Source organism: Acinonyx jubatus, chromosome A3 (genome assembly GCF_027475565.1).
Source record: "Acinonyx jubatus isolate Ajub_Pintada_27869175 chromosome A3, VMU_Ajub_asm_v1.0, whole genome shotgun sequence".
NCBI lineage: Eukaryota > Metazoa > Chordata > Mammalia > Carnivora > Felidae > Acinonyx > Acinonyx jubatus.
Genome location: NC_069388.1, coordinates 13,951,343 through 13,965,993, shown reverse-complemented (window position 1 = coordinate 13,965,993; position 14,651 = coordinate 13,951,343). Strand labels below are relative to the sequence as shown.

The 14,651-nt window shown below is 52.0% G+C and overlaps 1 protein-coding gene and 1 long non-coding RNA gene across 14 annotated transcripts in view; one reads left to right on the top strand and one right to left on the bottom strand.

Moving 5' to 3' along the window:
* The window catches only part of SLC13A3 (solute carrier family 13 member 3), a 73,615-nt gene extending 72,095 nt beyond the window's left edge, over positions 1-1,520 (bottom strand). For both annotated transcript variants that reach the window (XM_027070255.2, XM_053199872.1), the window contains exon 1: positions 1,387-1,520. In XM_027070255.2, coding sequence (XP_026926056.1) covers positions 1,387-1,497 — 111 coding nt within the window. In that variant the 5' untranslated portion in view covers positions 1,498-1,520. The remainder of the gene's footprint in view (positions 1-1,386) is intronic.
* On the top strand, positions 590-14,649 carry LOC106968983 (uncharacterized). 12 transcript variants are annotated; one of them, XR_008289070.1, is made up of 8 exons: positions 1,549-2,165; positions 5,138-5,194; positions 5,621-5,839; positions 6,276-6,396; positions 7,094-7,769; positions 8,720-8,763; positions 8,913-9,013; positions 12,072-14,649. It is a non-coding gene; the product is annotated as an uncharacterized LOC106968983 (long non-coding RNA). The 12 variants fall into 12 exon arrangements; XR_008289071.1 differs by having other exon boundaries at positions 12,068-14,649; XR_008289073.1 differs by having other exon boundaries at positions 8,714-8,763; positions 8,913-8,993.
* Positions 14,650-14,651: the final 2 nt, after the last annotated feature.

Genomic DNA, 14,651 nt, shown 5'->3' with positions numbered 1-14,651 from the left:
ACCTTGCACATCAATTCTCAGAAGCCAGCACCACGAGGGCCCCGTTTTACAGACAAGGAAAGTGAGACCCAAAGAAGAAAGGGGGTTGGACTAAGATCCTGAGGTCAGCACCTGGCCGGGAACGGGACGGTTTTTGAAAGTGACGTAATCCTTATCCGGGCATTTGTTGTCTTTCTCTCTTCTATGTCAAAAAAGTCGAAGCGTTTAGGTAATTCCACACTAAAGACCATGTTTGTACATTAGCTCTGGGTCTCTCTGGCACCAGCTGGTATCACCTCCTCACTCCCTGTGCCCAAGGAGGACCCCTTCCTCCAGGCAGCCCTCTCCGAATACCTCTCCCAGCTCCCCTGGTCTCTGCTGGCGGGTGCTGGGTAATGTACCTCTAAATGACACCCTCTCTCTGCTTTTATTTTTTATGAACATTTAGCCTCACGTTGAGAGATAGTGAAACAACTTCCTGGAGGTAGGAGCCTTGTCCTATGCCCTCCCGTGACGCCCCAGAAGGGCTGGGTACCAGTGAGGGGCGCAATAGGGACCTGTGACACCCATCTTCGCCCAGCCCCCATTGGTGTTGACTTTCATCATGACATTCCTGAGCTCAATCTGCAGCCTTTGGTCGAGGGATTGCTTTCTTTGAGAGCGGAGAAACCGCTCGAGTGCTGGCTTCTGACAAGCCAGGGAATGGATCCCTGCTCAGCTGCTAGCCATGTGACCCTGACCAAGTCACTTCCTCTCTCTGAGCCTCACTTTTCTTCTCTAGAAAAGGAGATAAATAATCCTCACCCCCTGAGGGGCACTGAAAGGATGACATAAAACGACGCGCTTTAAGGCAAAGCTTAGCGCCACCTTAAAAGCTTAGCGCCCGGCTCCAGGGGGTTCTTCCAATCTCGGCCTGCTCCCAGCAGGTAAGGGGCCTGGCATCAGACCAGCCAGTGGGGCAGCGGGCACTTCCTGTGGGCCAGGCTCAGTTCGAAGAGAGGTACATAGATTGCCCTATTTAATATCTGCCCCAACGCCGTCGCTGCCTCCACTGTTACATCTGGGCAAACCGAAGTCCAGCGGAGCTAAGTGACTTGCCCCAGGCCCTTCAGCTTGGCCTTCCTGAACAGTTCATTGGGATCATCTAGGGAAGCGTTCAACCCGGCGCCCCGCGCGCCGAGCCCAGCAAAGAGAACTCGCTCCGGCAGACGGGGGAACCATCCCGAAGGCTGGGCCGGACTCTGGCTCCAAGGCGCGGCCGGGAAAGGGCCGGAGGGGGCAGGGCACAGGGGGAGAGGGTCGAGGGGTGGGGGTGGGGGGTTCTGGTGAAATCGGTCGGGTCTGGGACCTCGGGGGGCGGGCCGGCGGGCGCGCGGGACGGGGGGCGCCCGGCGGACGAGGCGTTACCTTGGGCGGGAGGGCGAAGACCACCGGCAGCAGCGCGAGCGGCGCCAAGAGCAGCACCAGCAGCCGCCGCGCGCTCCACACCTTCTTGGCCACGGTCGCCAGCGCCGCCATATCCGCGCGATCGCCGGGCGGACCGAGCCAGCCCGGGACTGCCCGCGCCCCGCTCCCCTGCTCCGGCTTAAAGCCCGGGGGAGGGCTCGGGGAGGGGACTGCGCTCAGGGGCCCGCCTTCTCCTGCCCCTGCAGGGTGGTGCCTGCGCCCCTGGGCCTGGGGGCGAGAGGCCCGGCAAAGTTAAGGGAAGTCAGGCCCAGGAACTGGGAACCAGACTCCGGCCCTCCGGGCAGCGTGGCCTCGGGTCTAACCCGCGGCCGCGGCCACACCTTTTCCACGCTTTTTACCGCCCCCGTTAAACGGTTGGTAATGACCAGGTGAGGATGAAAGCACTTGTCAGCGTCCCCCTGGGTTTGAATCCGGGCCCTGCACAGTCCAGCCGCGTGGCCATGAGCAACGGCCTTGGAGCCTCGGTTTACTCGTCCAGAAAGTGGGGGCGATGATGATCGCGGCCTCTACCAGACAAGAGGTCTGTTGGGAAGGTTGAGGGAGATGGCCCGCTGACGCCTAGCACGACGCCTGGCACAGAGCAAGCGCTGAGCGGGGGTCACCGCTGTTGATTTAGTTTCTACTTGTTCCCAAGGTGGGTGAGCCGTCTGGAGATCGGAGCCTGGAGGAAGGAATCGTTTTCTTCCTCCTCGATAAATGCAGGGGCGCACAACTGCTGAGTGATACGGTAGTTGCCTCCTTGGCTTTTAAAGAAAACTGCGAAACTGTTTCCCAGAGTGTTTGCATCATTTTACATTTCCACTGGCAATGAATCCGTGATCCAGTTTTTTCCACATCTTTGCCAGCATTTGGTGTTGTCCCTACTTTTTTGTTTTAGCCCTTCTGATAGAGGTGTAGACACATGGCCTTGTGGTCTTAGAGGTTTGAGAGTGATTTATATACGCCGGATACCATAGGCGGTTTGCAAACACTTCCTCCCAGGCTACCGCTTGTCTTTCCATCCTTCTAACAAAACCAGCAAACACGGAAAGGGGGTACCAGGAGAGGAGGCTCCTTACTAACCAGGGAGCACACAAGTCCCAGCCCCCTCCTCCACTTCCTCTGACACCACCCTGGGAAGGAAGCTGGCACACAGGGTCGTAGCCCGGTGAGGATCGAAGTTGGGGCTCCTCACTCAGCCTGTGCTGGGGGGAGCGAGCTCCCATGTTTTCCCCATGGTGTTCAGCTGGAGGTTCTGTCTAAAAGTGGTCTCTCTTGGCTGAACTTTTCCTGGCCCTTTGGCTACAGAGCGCTCGCTTTCGTCAGGGCTCTTTGGCAGCCCCTGCTGACATTTCCAGGTTGCCTGCGGCTTCCAAGCCTGAGATAGAGTAGGCAGAAAGAAAACCCATCACCAGGTTGTTCCTTGGGTCCCAAGTCCCCGCCTTCACCTCTCCACTCTCTGAAGTATTCTTGGGTACAGCGTTCCCAATCGTCCTCCGCAGGAAGAGTAGAGAAAACTAGGTCTGCTCCACCTTCCCCGGGGAAGCCCCTCTGTTCTTATTATTTCCTTCTTTCTACTTACTTTGGGCTTATTTGTCTGTTTTTTTTTTTTTCTAGCTTCTTAAGCTAGAAATCATTGGTTTTACACCTTTGTCCTTTCCTAAGATGAGCATTTGAAATATAAATTTAACATAATCCGGGAAAAATATCTTCAAAACTATATCTGACAAAGAACTCGTATCTCTATTCTAAAATCTATTACGACTCAATAATACGAAGTTACACACCCCGATTTCAAAATAGGCAAAATATTTCAAGACACTTCACAAAAAAAAAAAAAAAAAAAAAAAAAAAAAAAAAAAAAAAGACCTGCAGATGACCATTAGGCACATACAAAGATGCTCAACATTACAAGCCATCAGGGAAATACAAACTGAAATCTCAGGGTGATACGAACCCCCTGGGCTAGCAAAGTTAAACAGAGGCCAACGTGAAGTGTTGGCCAGACTCTAGGGCAACTGGAAGCCTCACAGATGGCTACTGGAAATGATCACTTAGCCAGCCACTTTGGAAAACGATACATCAGTATCTTATAAACACCCGTCTAGCTTACCATTTGGCAATCCCGATCAGCATGGTGTGTACTCAAGCGAAATGAAAAATTCCTTCCAGAAGAAGGAAAAGCCGAGTGCAATGGCTCCAAGGCAGGAACAAACCGGGTGGCTTAGAATGATCCAGAACCTGGGATGCAGAGGTGTGATCAGAAGGACAGCCAGCAGCTAGACAACCCAGGATCTTGAAAGCCTGGGTGAGGACAGTGTACCCGCACTATGATGATAAGGCAACCACTGTAGGGATTTAAGCAGAGTGGCATATTCTGTTCTCATTTGAAAAATAACAACTTAATAGTGGGGCGCCTGGGTGGCTCAGCTGGTTAAACATCCGACTTCGGCTCAGGTCATGATCTCACGGTTTATGGGTTCGAGCCCTGCATCGGGCTCTGTGCTGACAGCTCAGAGCCTGGAGCCTGCTTCAGATTCTGTGTCCCCCCCCTTCTCTCTGCCCCTCCCTCACTTGTGTTCTGTCTCTCTCTGTCTCTCAAAAATAAATAAATGTTTAAAATTTTTTTTAAAAAATAACAATAGCATATAATTCCCCCATCTAAAGTGTTCAGGTGAATGGTTTTTAGTATACTCACACAGGCAATCGTGACTACAATCAGTTGTAGAGAACTTCATCACCCCAAAAAGAAACCTCATATGCATTAATGATCACCCCAATTCCTACCCCCCAACCTCCCAAATGGTAGATAAACACTCATCTACTTTCTGTCTGTACAGATTTGCCTGTTCTGGACATTTCACATAAATGGAATCATACAATATATGGTCTTTTGTGTTTGCCTTCTTTTACTTAGCATGACAGATCAGTGCTTTGCTCCTTTTAACGGGGCAAATAATATTCCATTGTGTGAATAAAGCACATTTTATTTGTCTAGTCATCAGTTGATGGGCATTTGAGTTGTTTCCATTTTTGGCTATTATGAATAATGCTTCTGCGAACATTCCTGTACAAAGTTTTGTAAGGACACGTTTCCAGTTCTCTTGGGTCTACACCTAGGAGTAGAATTGGTGAGCCATTTGTTAACTCTGTATGTAACCTTTTGAAGAGTTGCCAGACCATTTTCCCAAGTGTCCACGCCATTTTAGAGCTCTCATGAAGAGCGGAGGAGGGTTCTAAATTCTCCACCTCTTTGCCAACACTTATTATTAACCGAGTTGGTTTTTTTTTTTTTTTTACGGTGGCCATTCTAATGAGCATCCTTTTCACTGAAAATTTAAATGCTTTGGGGCACGTGGGTGGCTCAGTCAGCTGAGCATCCAACTCTTGATTTCAGCTCAGGTCATGATCCCAGGGTCGTGGGATCGAGGCCTGTGTCGGGCTCCTTGCAGAGCATGGAGCCTGCTTAAGATTCTCTCTCTCTCTCCCGCTGCCCCTCTCCCCATTCGTGCTCTCTCCCTAAAAATAAATAAAAATAAAAATAAAATTTAAACGCTTTTCATTCAAAGATGGCGATATGGACCAGAAAGAGGGGCAGTGCCCGCTTCCTAGGTGGGTCACGTTGCCATGCTGCCCGTAAGCCCGTAGGGCAAGTTATTTCCCAATGGGCCCTTGGCAGGCTGTGATGAAACTTTCTCCCATGTCCTTTCAGATCAGGCACCTGACCTTGAGCAGCTCCATAACCGGCTTCATCAAAGGTTCCAACCAGGTTAGTGTCAGACAATCTCGGATAAAGGGTGAGGCCCCGGAGGGAGCACTTTGGACATTCAAAGCCCGGGGGTGGGAGGACAGTTTTCCAAACGGGAAAAACTATTCCTGGGGACTTAGTCCAGCTGATGTCATAGAAACTGTGGTCACTCCCCAAAGCCTGATGGAGGCAGTTGGGACCAGGGTATGTTGCTCCCAGAGCCCCTGGACTGGCTCCCTTGTTCTGGAAGGAGCTAAGAGATTAAGAGGACAGTAAGTACTTAGTATCAGGGCAGAGGTTTCCCTATTATTCCAGTGGCTCAAATGGAATAATAGTAATAATAATAATAATAATAATAATAATAATAATAATGGCAATATAATGCACTCACTATGTGCCAGGCACTGTTTTCAGCACTTTACATGTTTTAACTCATTTAATCTGTAGGATAATCTGTACGCATTCCCTGCGTCTGTCGCCCCGCATTACACAAAGCGACGTTCAAATTCCAGCCGTACCGCTTGGCTTCTTATGCAACCCTAGACAAGAGCTTTAACTCCTGGGGGCCTGTGTCCTTGTCTGGAATGGAAACACGAAGGGGGCGTAGCTCACAAGGATGTGGGAAGAATTAATAAGCAAGGCCGTGGTGCAGAGTGCCTGCACATAGTAAGTGCTCAGCAAGTGACAATTATTATCATTTAGCTCGTGGCAGATTCTACTTTCCCAGGATGGCACCTATCTCTCTCCCACCCTACATGCGCCTCCCATATGCTCCTCTTAAACGTGATGGACGCTCTTCCCACTGAGGGTCGGGGGTCCACAGAGAGTAAGCAAGGCTCCTAACGAGCAGCCAGCAAGAGCTAACCGGCGTATGAGCGAATGAGCCTTCCGATGATTCCAGCCCCTAGCCTTTGAGTCCTTCGGCTGATGTCCCAGACGTGGTGGAACAGGAAGCAGGCATCCCCGTGCTGCCCTCTCCAAAGTTCTGACCCACAAGATACGCGAGCATAACAAACGGTGGTTTTATGCCATTAAGTTTTGGAGCAACTTGTTACAACAGCAATAGGTAACTTTTACTACTGCTGTTATTTTTCTCACCCAGCGTGAACAAGTAGGGGCAGAGCAGCAGAAGAAGCGGTCAAACTCACAAGAGGAAGCAGGTGGCAGAGATCGGCCAGGACTTGCATAGGCCGAGTCCTCAAAGAAGAGCCTCTAACGGGAAGGTGAGTCACACAACACGAGGCCCCTAGTTGGATGGCTTGGACCTTAGCCCTTGTAGGAGGAAAAGTGGCTCCAAGGCTGGACCCACGAACTCCCTGTCTTTGTTTCTTCCCCCTTTACACTGAGAAAGAAGTAGAATGTGGGAGGAAATTCTCTTTTTTTTAAAAGTGTTTTTAGGGGCGCCTGGGTGGCGCAGTCGGTTAAGCGTCCGACTTCAGCCAGGTCACGATCTCGCGGTCCGTGAGTTCGAGCCCCGCGTCGGGCTCTGGGCTGATGGCTCAGAGCCTGGAGCTTGTTTCCGATTCTGTGTCTCCCTCTCTCTCTGCCCCTCCCCCGTTCATGCTCTGTCTCTCTCTGTCCCAAAAATAAATAAACATTGAAAAAAAATTTTTTTAAGTGTTTTTATTATTATTATTTATTTTTGAGAGAGAGAAAGAGAGAGAGAGAATGAGCAGAGGAGGGGCAGAGAAAGAGGGAGACACAGAATCCGAAGCAGGCTCCAGGCTCTGAGCCGTCAGCCCAGAACCAGACTTGGGGCTTGAACTCATGAACTGCGAGATCATGACCTGAGCCAAAGCTTAACCGACTGACCTACCCAGCCCCCCCCCTGTCCCCCTGCCCCAAAGTGGGAGGAAATTCTTAAAGAACTTCCACAGTTGACGGATGGTCTGACCAGCATTTATTTTCATTCCCTACTAGGCTTGTCTGTTAGACGGATGAGGAAACTGAGGCTCCGAGAGATTAAGACATTTGCCCGAGGTCACACAGCTAGTGCACGACAGGGCTGAAATTCCAATGATCCGCACCGCCACTGCCCCTCCCCATTTCTAAGAGGAAAATAACCATCGATGTGATCGACTGATTACAGTCACCAGCCCAGCTATTAAGGGCTTGCTATGTGCCAAGCACTGTGCTGGGCGCGGACATGAATGATCGAGCCATGCCTAGCTCTTTGGCCTGACGTCCTACCCGCTTTCCCCTCAATCACTGCTTGCCACCCTCTTCACGACCTCCTTTCTGCTCCTTGAACATTCCAGGTTCTTCGCACGGACTGCTCCCTCTGCCTGGATGTCCCCCCCCACATCCCCCCACCATCCCACCTCACTGGCTGCTTCCTTCTCACGTGGGTCTTTGCTCCAACGTCACCTCCTCCGAGGCGCCCCCCCCCAACCCCCAATCTACTGAAACGTAACCTTCCTCCACTCTGCGTCACACACTCTATGTCGAGTCTGCCCCGAGTTCTTTCCTTCACAGCACGAGTCATCGTTTCAAACCATTCCCTACTAGATTAAACTCCATGAGAACCGGGAGTCCTCATTAATCCTCACCGTATCCCCGGTGCCCGGAACAGCACCTGGAACATAGCGGAGGTTCCGTAAGCATTGAAAACTTGAACCTGTCTTAAATTGTTGCACTTTATTATTGTGAACATCAACCAAAATCATGACTACCACTTATTCACAAGTCGTTTTTTAAGTTTATGTACTTATTTGGAGAGACAGAGTGGGGGGGGAGGGGCAGAGAGCCAGAGAGAGAGAAAATCTCAAGCAGACTCTGGCTGTGCCAGCCCAGATGCAGGGCTCGATCCCATGAAACTGTGAGATCATGGCCTGAGCTGAAATCAGGAGTTGGACGCTTACGTGACGGAGCCCCCCGGGCGGCCCACGTCCACAAGTATTCGTGGGGCGCCTACTGTATACGCCAGGTGTCATTCTGGGCGCTGGGGCTACAGCAGTGAACAACCAAGACAAAGGTCTCTGGGCTCACAGAGCCTCCCTTTTATTTGCTCTGTCATAAGATAAGTGAGTGAAATGCATCACATATCCCACAGTGCTTAGTGCTACGAAGACAAATAAGGCTGGGGGAGGGGAGAGCATGCTGAGAGTATGCAGGCACCAGCTTCCCACTCCCCCTCCATGGAAGGGGAGAACTCACAGCCTCCCCGCCTGCCCCCCGCCCCGCTGAGCTGCACCACTATCAGCATCTTTCAGCGTGACATTTTGGTCAGGCCTCCATAGCTCCAAGAGTAACATTGGCTTTGAATCCAAGGGCCGGCAGGTGGGCCTCAGGCTGGGGGTGGGATTAGTTACCCCTTTTAGATCCCTGGCTGGGTTCAACCCGCTCGGCCTTGCGGTGGGGGCCTTTCCTCGCTACGGGGAAGGGGCAGGCCCAGAGTCCCCCGGCCTGGAACCGGCTAACTCTGGGCTCTGGGCCGCCCCTAACCTTCTGTGTCCTGGGCAGAGGGTGAAGGTTTACAAACACGAGGAAGCCTTTGATCAGCACCAAATCCCCAGGGTTCTGAATGTTTTTTGTTCTAAGCTGCAGGCCGGGGCCACACTGTGCTTTGCCTCCAGCAGGGAAGACTGTGGGTAGTGGCACGTGGGGGCGAGGGGGGGCGGGCAGTGGGAGGGAGGCTCATGTGGCCCCGTGAATTTTCTTTCCCACAAGCAGGCTACGCTTGCACGAGGGAATTCCACTGCCATCAGGAAATGTTTACAGAGCATCTACTACCTTCCAGGCACCACTGTAGAAACCGCGGCCGGAGCCGGGCACAAACATGGCCCCCTGCCCACGGAGCAAGCAGGATGCAAACGAGCAGGTGAATCTGAAGGATAGCAGGTGCTGGTGAACGGGGTGGAAACAGAGCTGGGGAGGGGCGGGGAGGGCTGGGGAGGGGGGTGCCACCTTTTATAGAGGGTGCTCCCGGGGGACCTCTCACAGCGGTATCCGGCGGAGGCCTAAAGGAAGTGCGGGAGGAGGCCACATAGAGGTCTGCGGGGAACAGTGTCGCGGGCAAAGGGAACAGCAGGGAGAAAGACCCTGAGATAGCAGCAGGACTGTCTGTTGGAAGAACAGCGTGCGCAAGTGGGGGCAGAGTAACAGCAGAAGGGGCCAGACACACACAGGAAGCTGCGGGCACATTGGCCAGGCCTCGCACAGGCTGAATCTCAGTCCAGGGGTCTCACCTTCCGGCCCTGGAAGAGAAGGGGCTGGAGACTGTCTGCCGTGGCTCCTTCACCTTGATCTCAGGCGAGAGGCCTGTGCCGCCCGATATGCCAGCCCGCCCCGGGGAAGGCAGCCAGATGCCAGTGACCCCGCGTGTGGCTTGAGGGGGACGGGGATCTGTATCTGTTCTGGTTAGGACTGTTTTTGCTTCGAGTGATAGAAAACCCAACTAAAGCAGCTTCGGCTTTGAAGATGTTTACTTATGCAAATAATAAGTCAGGGAAGAAAGGTCCGAGTTCCCGCGGACTCACACCCTGCCCTTTCTTGATTCCTTTGTCTTCCCCTCGCCGGTGCTTTACCGTTGGCCTCCCGGCCCCAAAATGGCTGCTGAACTTCCACTCATCACCACTGCATTTAAAGGCAGGAAATGCTGGTGCGGGTGTGTTGGGGTCAGGGCATGGAGCAAATTCTCACAGCCTTCTCCCTTTCTGTAAGAAAGAAAATCTTCCCCAGAAGCAACTTCTGCAGATTCGCTTTTCTGTCTTATTGGCCAGAAAGGAGCCACGTGCCCACCTGTACATCAGGGACCGGTCTGACCTTCCCTGAGATGAAGCCATTCTCACCTAATAGATACCTGGATAAACAGAGGTTCTGTCCAGAAGGAATAAAGAGTGTGGCTCTGGGTAGACAACAGACAGTGCCCGGCACAATCTCTATCATTTACAGGCTGATGACTAGAAAAGTCGCTTAGCATCTCTGAGACTCAGCTTCCTCATCTGTAAAATGGGTCCATCTTACAGATGAGGACACCGAGGCTCAGAGAGGCGCGGTGAGGGGGTCCCTCATCATGTAGCTGGTAAGCAAGGAGACGTGGGATGGGAAGCCATCAAGGTTCCGATTAGACAAGTGACATAAACTGGCTTTACAAGGGTGCCTCTGGCTGCTTTATAAGGAAGAACGTTTTGGGGGGTCAATGGGCAGGGCAGAAACAGTGGGGAGCAGTGGGGAAACCATTGATTGCAGCAGAGTGCAGGGGGAGGGGAAGGGGCTCCAGGGTGGTAGCTGTGGGCTTTCTCATCCCAGTAGCTTCTTTGGGACCCAGCACAGAGCCAGACAGAGCCAGGGTGTGGAATAAATACCCAGTGAATGAAGGCGTGGGGAAGGGAGAGAGCGCATGACAAAATTCGGGCAGGAGGGAACCAGACATCCCACGTCCTCCCTGACTGTAGCCTGGGTGATTTGCACGGTGCCTGCCGCACGGGGATGCTTCGGTGTTGGGCGGATAAGTGAGCCAAGTTCGAGGTAGGGAGATAGGACGAAAAGGGGAAGAAGAAGAGAAAGAAGGGAGAGAGAGGAAAGGGAGAGAGAAAAGGAAGTGGAGGAGGAGAATGGAAGGGGAAGGAAGCGCCCCTGCATGGATAACGACGGTAACTTGGCGACCTCTGCTGGCCAGGACGGCCACTCGTCTGGGCTCAGGAAAGGGGAATTGGGTCCTTTGGAGTTGTGGCACTCTGAATTCAGGACTCAAGGAGGAGATTCCCAGGGCCCTGTCAGCTGGGCTCCCACAGCCAGGGGTTCCAGCGGTCAGTGGCAGCCGGGTGAGGACCAGGATGAGGGGAGCGAGCCTCTTACCAGGGCACTAATTCGAGGCGGCACCTAAAAACCCAGTAATCAAGACAAACATTTTAATGCAGTATCTTAAAAAATCAACTTGGCAAACGATGGCCCACGAGCTGCCCGCCTGGTTTTGTAAACAAACTGGATTGGAACCGGGATCAGGATTCGGGTTTCCTTTCTCAGTCGCAGCTGAGATTACGTGCACATCCCTTCACTAGTGCAGGTGTGCCCGGGTCCCCTCAGCCGGCACATGCTGCGAGCGTGGTCAGCTCCCCTAACGAGAACACTGAAGAAGCATTCGCTATGCCCAACATGGGTGGCTCCATGCTGTGGCCCGCAGTCACAAGAGGTCTTTAAAAAAAAAAATTTTTTTTTAATGTTTATTCACTTTTTGAGAGAGAGAGAGAAACAGAGTGCGAGCGGGAGAGGGGCAGAGAGAGAGGGAGACACAGAATCCGAAGCAGGCTCCAGGCTCTGAGCTGTCAGCACAGAGCCCAACACGGGGCTCAAACTCACAAACCGTGAGATCACGACCTGAGCCGGAGTCAGATGCTTGACAGACTGAGCCACCTAGGTGCCCCACAAGAGCTCTTTTAAATGTTCTAGAAGATGTGGGCATTGTGTCCTCTTCAGTGTTGGACACATCTCAGTATCACATCACATTTCCCCGGCTCTGCTACTCACTAGCTGCGTGGCCCTTGGGCAAGGCTCCATTTCTCTGTGCCTCAATTGCCTCCTCTGCAAAATAGGTTGATGCACGCAAAGAACATAGTAACCACTCAGTAGCGAACGGCTGTTGTTAAAAATGGAGGTTTGGATCCCAGACCTGCCACTTCTGTGACCCTAAGACATGATAGTTTGCATTGTGAAGCGTCTTTCCTCGTCTGTAAAATGAGGTTTATAAGCCGCATCTGGGAAGGCTCCAGATGGAATTCACGCAGAGCTGCCAGGGCCGTTGGCTCACCGCTGCAGAGGGCCACTGTCCCCACGTGGACTTTGAGGGATCTGGAACTTCAGAGGATTGCTTGGTCCTTTGTGAGATGCTGAACGAGGGACGGAATCCACTGCCCGCCTGGGACTGTGTGATAATCCCTTGTTTCCCATCCCGAGCCAGGGCCTGAGTACATAGATGGACAGTTCTCCTGGGGACATGTGTGGCTGCTGCAGGACCCCCCTCGCCCTCGATGCCTGCAAACGTCATTGTAGCCTCCCTAACGCTGCCGCCTCCGCCGTGCTGGCCACCGTGTCACACGCACCAACGGGCCCGAGCGGATCGCTGCACGCTCGCCAAGGCCTCTCTCTGCCCCAGGCTGCCACTGTCGCAGACCCGGCCAGTTGCAAAGGCTTTTCCCTTCCCCTCCAGCCCCCCTTTACCGCCTTTTCTCCCGATGTGATCCCTTGAAAACGTAAAATGCGTTCCTGTTTAAAACTGCAGTCGAGTTGAGAACAATACCCGGGCTCGTGACAAGGCCCCGAGCTGGTCCTCACCCACCTCTCTGATCTCACTTCCCGCTCTTCCTCTGCTCTGCTCACTGAGAACTGGCCACCCTGGCCTTGCTGCCCAGGGATGCCCCTCCTTTACCAACTTTGTCCCTCATGGGTCTCTGCCTGGGACACGCTCCCCCACCTCCCGGTTCTTTTTTGGTTTAATTAAGAAAAAAATAAGTTGAGACAGAACGCGAGCAGGGGAGGGGCAGAGAGGGAGGGAGGCACAGAATCCGAGGGAGGCTCCAGGCTCTGAGCTGTCAGCACAGAGCCCGACGTGGGGCTCAAACTCGTGAACCACCAGATCATGACCTGAGCCGAAGTCGGACGCTCAACCGACTGAGCCACCCGGGTGCCGCCAGCTCTCCTTCACACACCAGTTCTAATGTCACTGTTTCCTCGTTGAGTAAGGGCAGCCTTAGGTCCCCCTCTATCTCCAGGGCCCCGCACGCGGCGAGCTCTAGCTGTTTCCTGACTTACTACCTGTACGTGTGTGCCCACCAGTCATTCTCACCCCGAGGCAGACAGCTCTCAGTCACGTTGACAGTATTCCTTGAAAACATCATTGCCCCTGGGGCCCTTGAAGTTCTTGGAAAATAACGTTATAGAAGGTCAAGATATATCAAAAGTGTATCCCTTCCAGCATCTCGTTTCCTAAAGCATCAGTGGAGGCCACACGGGCTTGGGAGCCAGGAAAAAGTCTCCCTTGCACCTGTGACATCTTGGACAAGTTCTCCATCGATACACTGGGGATGCTACCTTAGAGTTGTCTCAATTCCAATATGAACACTCCTGGGACGGTATCTTGACAAGTGATAACCAGGCAACGATATTCACTCTCCTGTCTACTGGTCACCAGTACCCAGGAAGGGAAGTTTTCATTCATTCCTGGGCATCTGCCACAGGCACAGGGCTGACTATGGTGAAGGAAACCCACAGTCCTGGACCCACGGAAATGCTCACTGCCCACGTACCCAGTAGCCAATGATACTGGGCACAGAGAAGGCACTCAAAGTACTTATTTGCTGGCTGGTGCAGACAAGGAGGAGAGGTACTTTATTATACCTCCCTCCCCACAGACACACATCTCTGGGGAAGAGACTGAGGCTGGGAGGGGTTTTAAGTGCAAGCTAATTGGCGGCATTTTGCATCTTTGCTGTTTTCCTGCCCCTTCCCTTAAACCAGGCTTTATCAAACTAGTCATTTCTAGGTAGTTTCACCTCTTTTGTTCTACGTGCTTACTATCTGTGATATAAATCAACTCACTTTCTTTTACTAAAGGAACTTAAACTAAAAGGAACTTTAGATCAATCCCTTGTCTTAGTTAGAAGGTAATCATAGAAATACGGAGCAACAAAGATAAAAACAATGCTGCATAAAATCACATAAATTCCAGTTGCCTGAAAGCTATGAGCCTGCTTTTTTAAAATGAGACTAATTGGAGGTCAGCAGTATTTTTCATCTTTTTTTTGCTAAGACTCTCAAAAAGAAATGTGTCTTACATCAAAACCCAGTAGATACCCTGGGTATCTGTATGTCTATACATACACTTGAAACAAGTTTTATTAAACAATACACGTAAGGCGCTCTGATATTTTCTATTCTATGATTCTACTTCATTTTTATTTTTTACATTGATTTATTTTTGAGAGAGACAGTGCACGCAGACAAGGCGCAGAGAGAGAGGGAGACACAGAATTGGAAGCAGGCTCCAGGCTGAGCTGTCAGCACAGAGCCCGACGCGGGGCTCGAACTCACGAGCTGTGAGATCATGACCTGAGCTGAAGTTGGACGCTCAACCAACTGAGCCACCCAGGCGCCCCTCTAGTTCATTTTTAAAATGCTGGCTGTATCCCATTGCATTGGTTTCAGGGGGAATATGTCATGTACACGACAAAAAAACTGCTGGGTTAGCGGGTTGATAAAGGTATCTGTCACCAACTGAGACTCTGTCCCCACATCACCCAAAAGACTGAAGAGTAATGTTCTCATCACGTGGTTCAACGTTCTGCAATGCCATTGCCCAGGTACCTGACATATACGCGGCCTGGCCAAAGAGGAAGCCCGTTCTAGATTTCTTTTAAATACCCAATTCTGCCTAGAACTTGTCTTCTGTCCACAGTAAGCTGTTGAGAACAGTCGACCGCAGATGATAATGACACTGAACAAGCATGATCACAGACAGCACTTAAAAGGATCTCAATGCCTT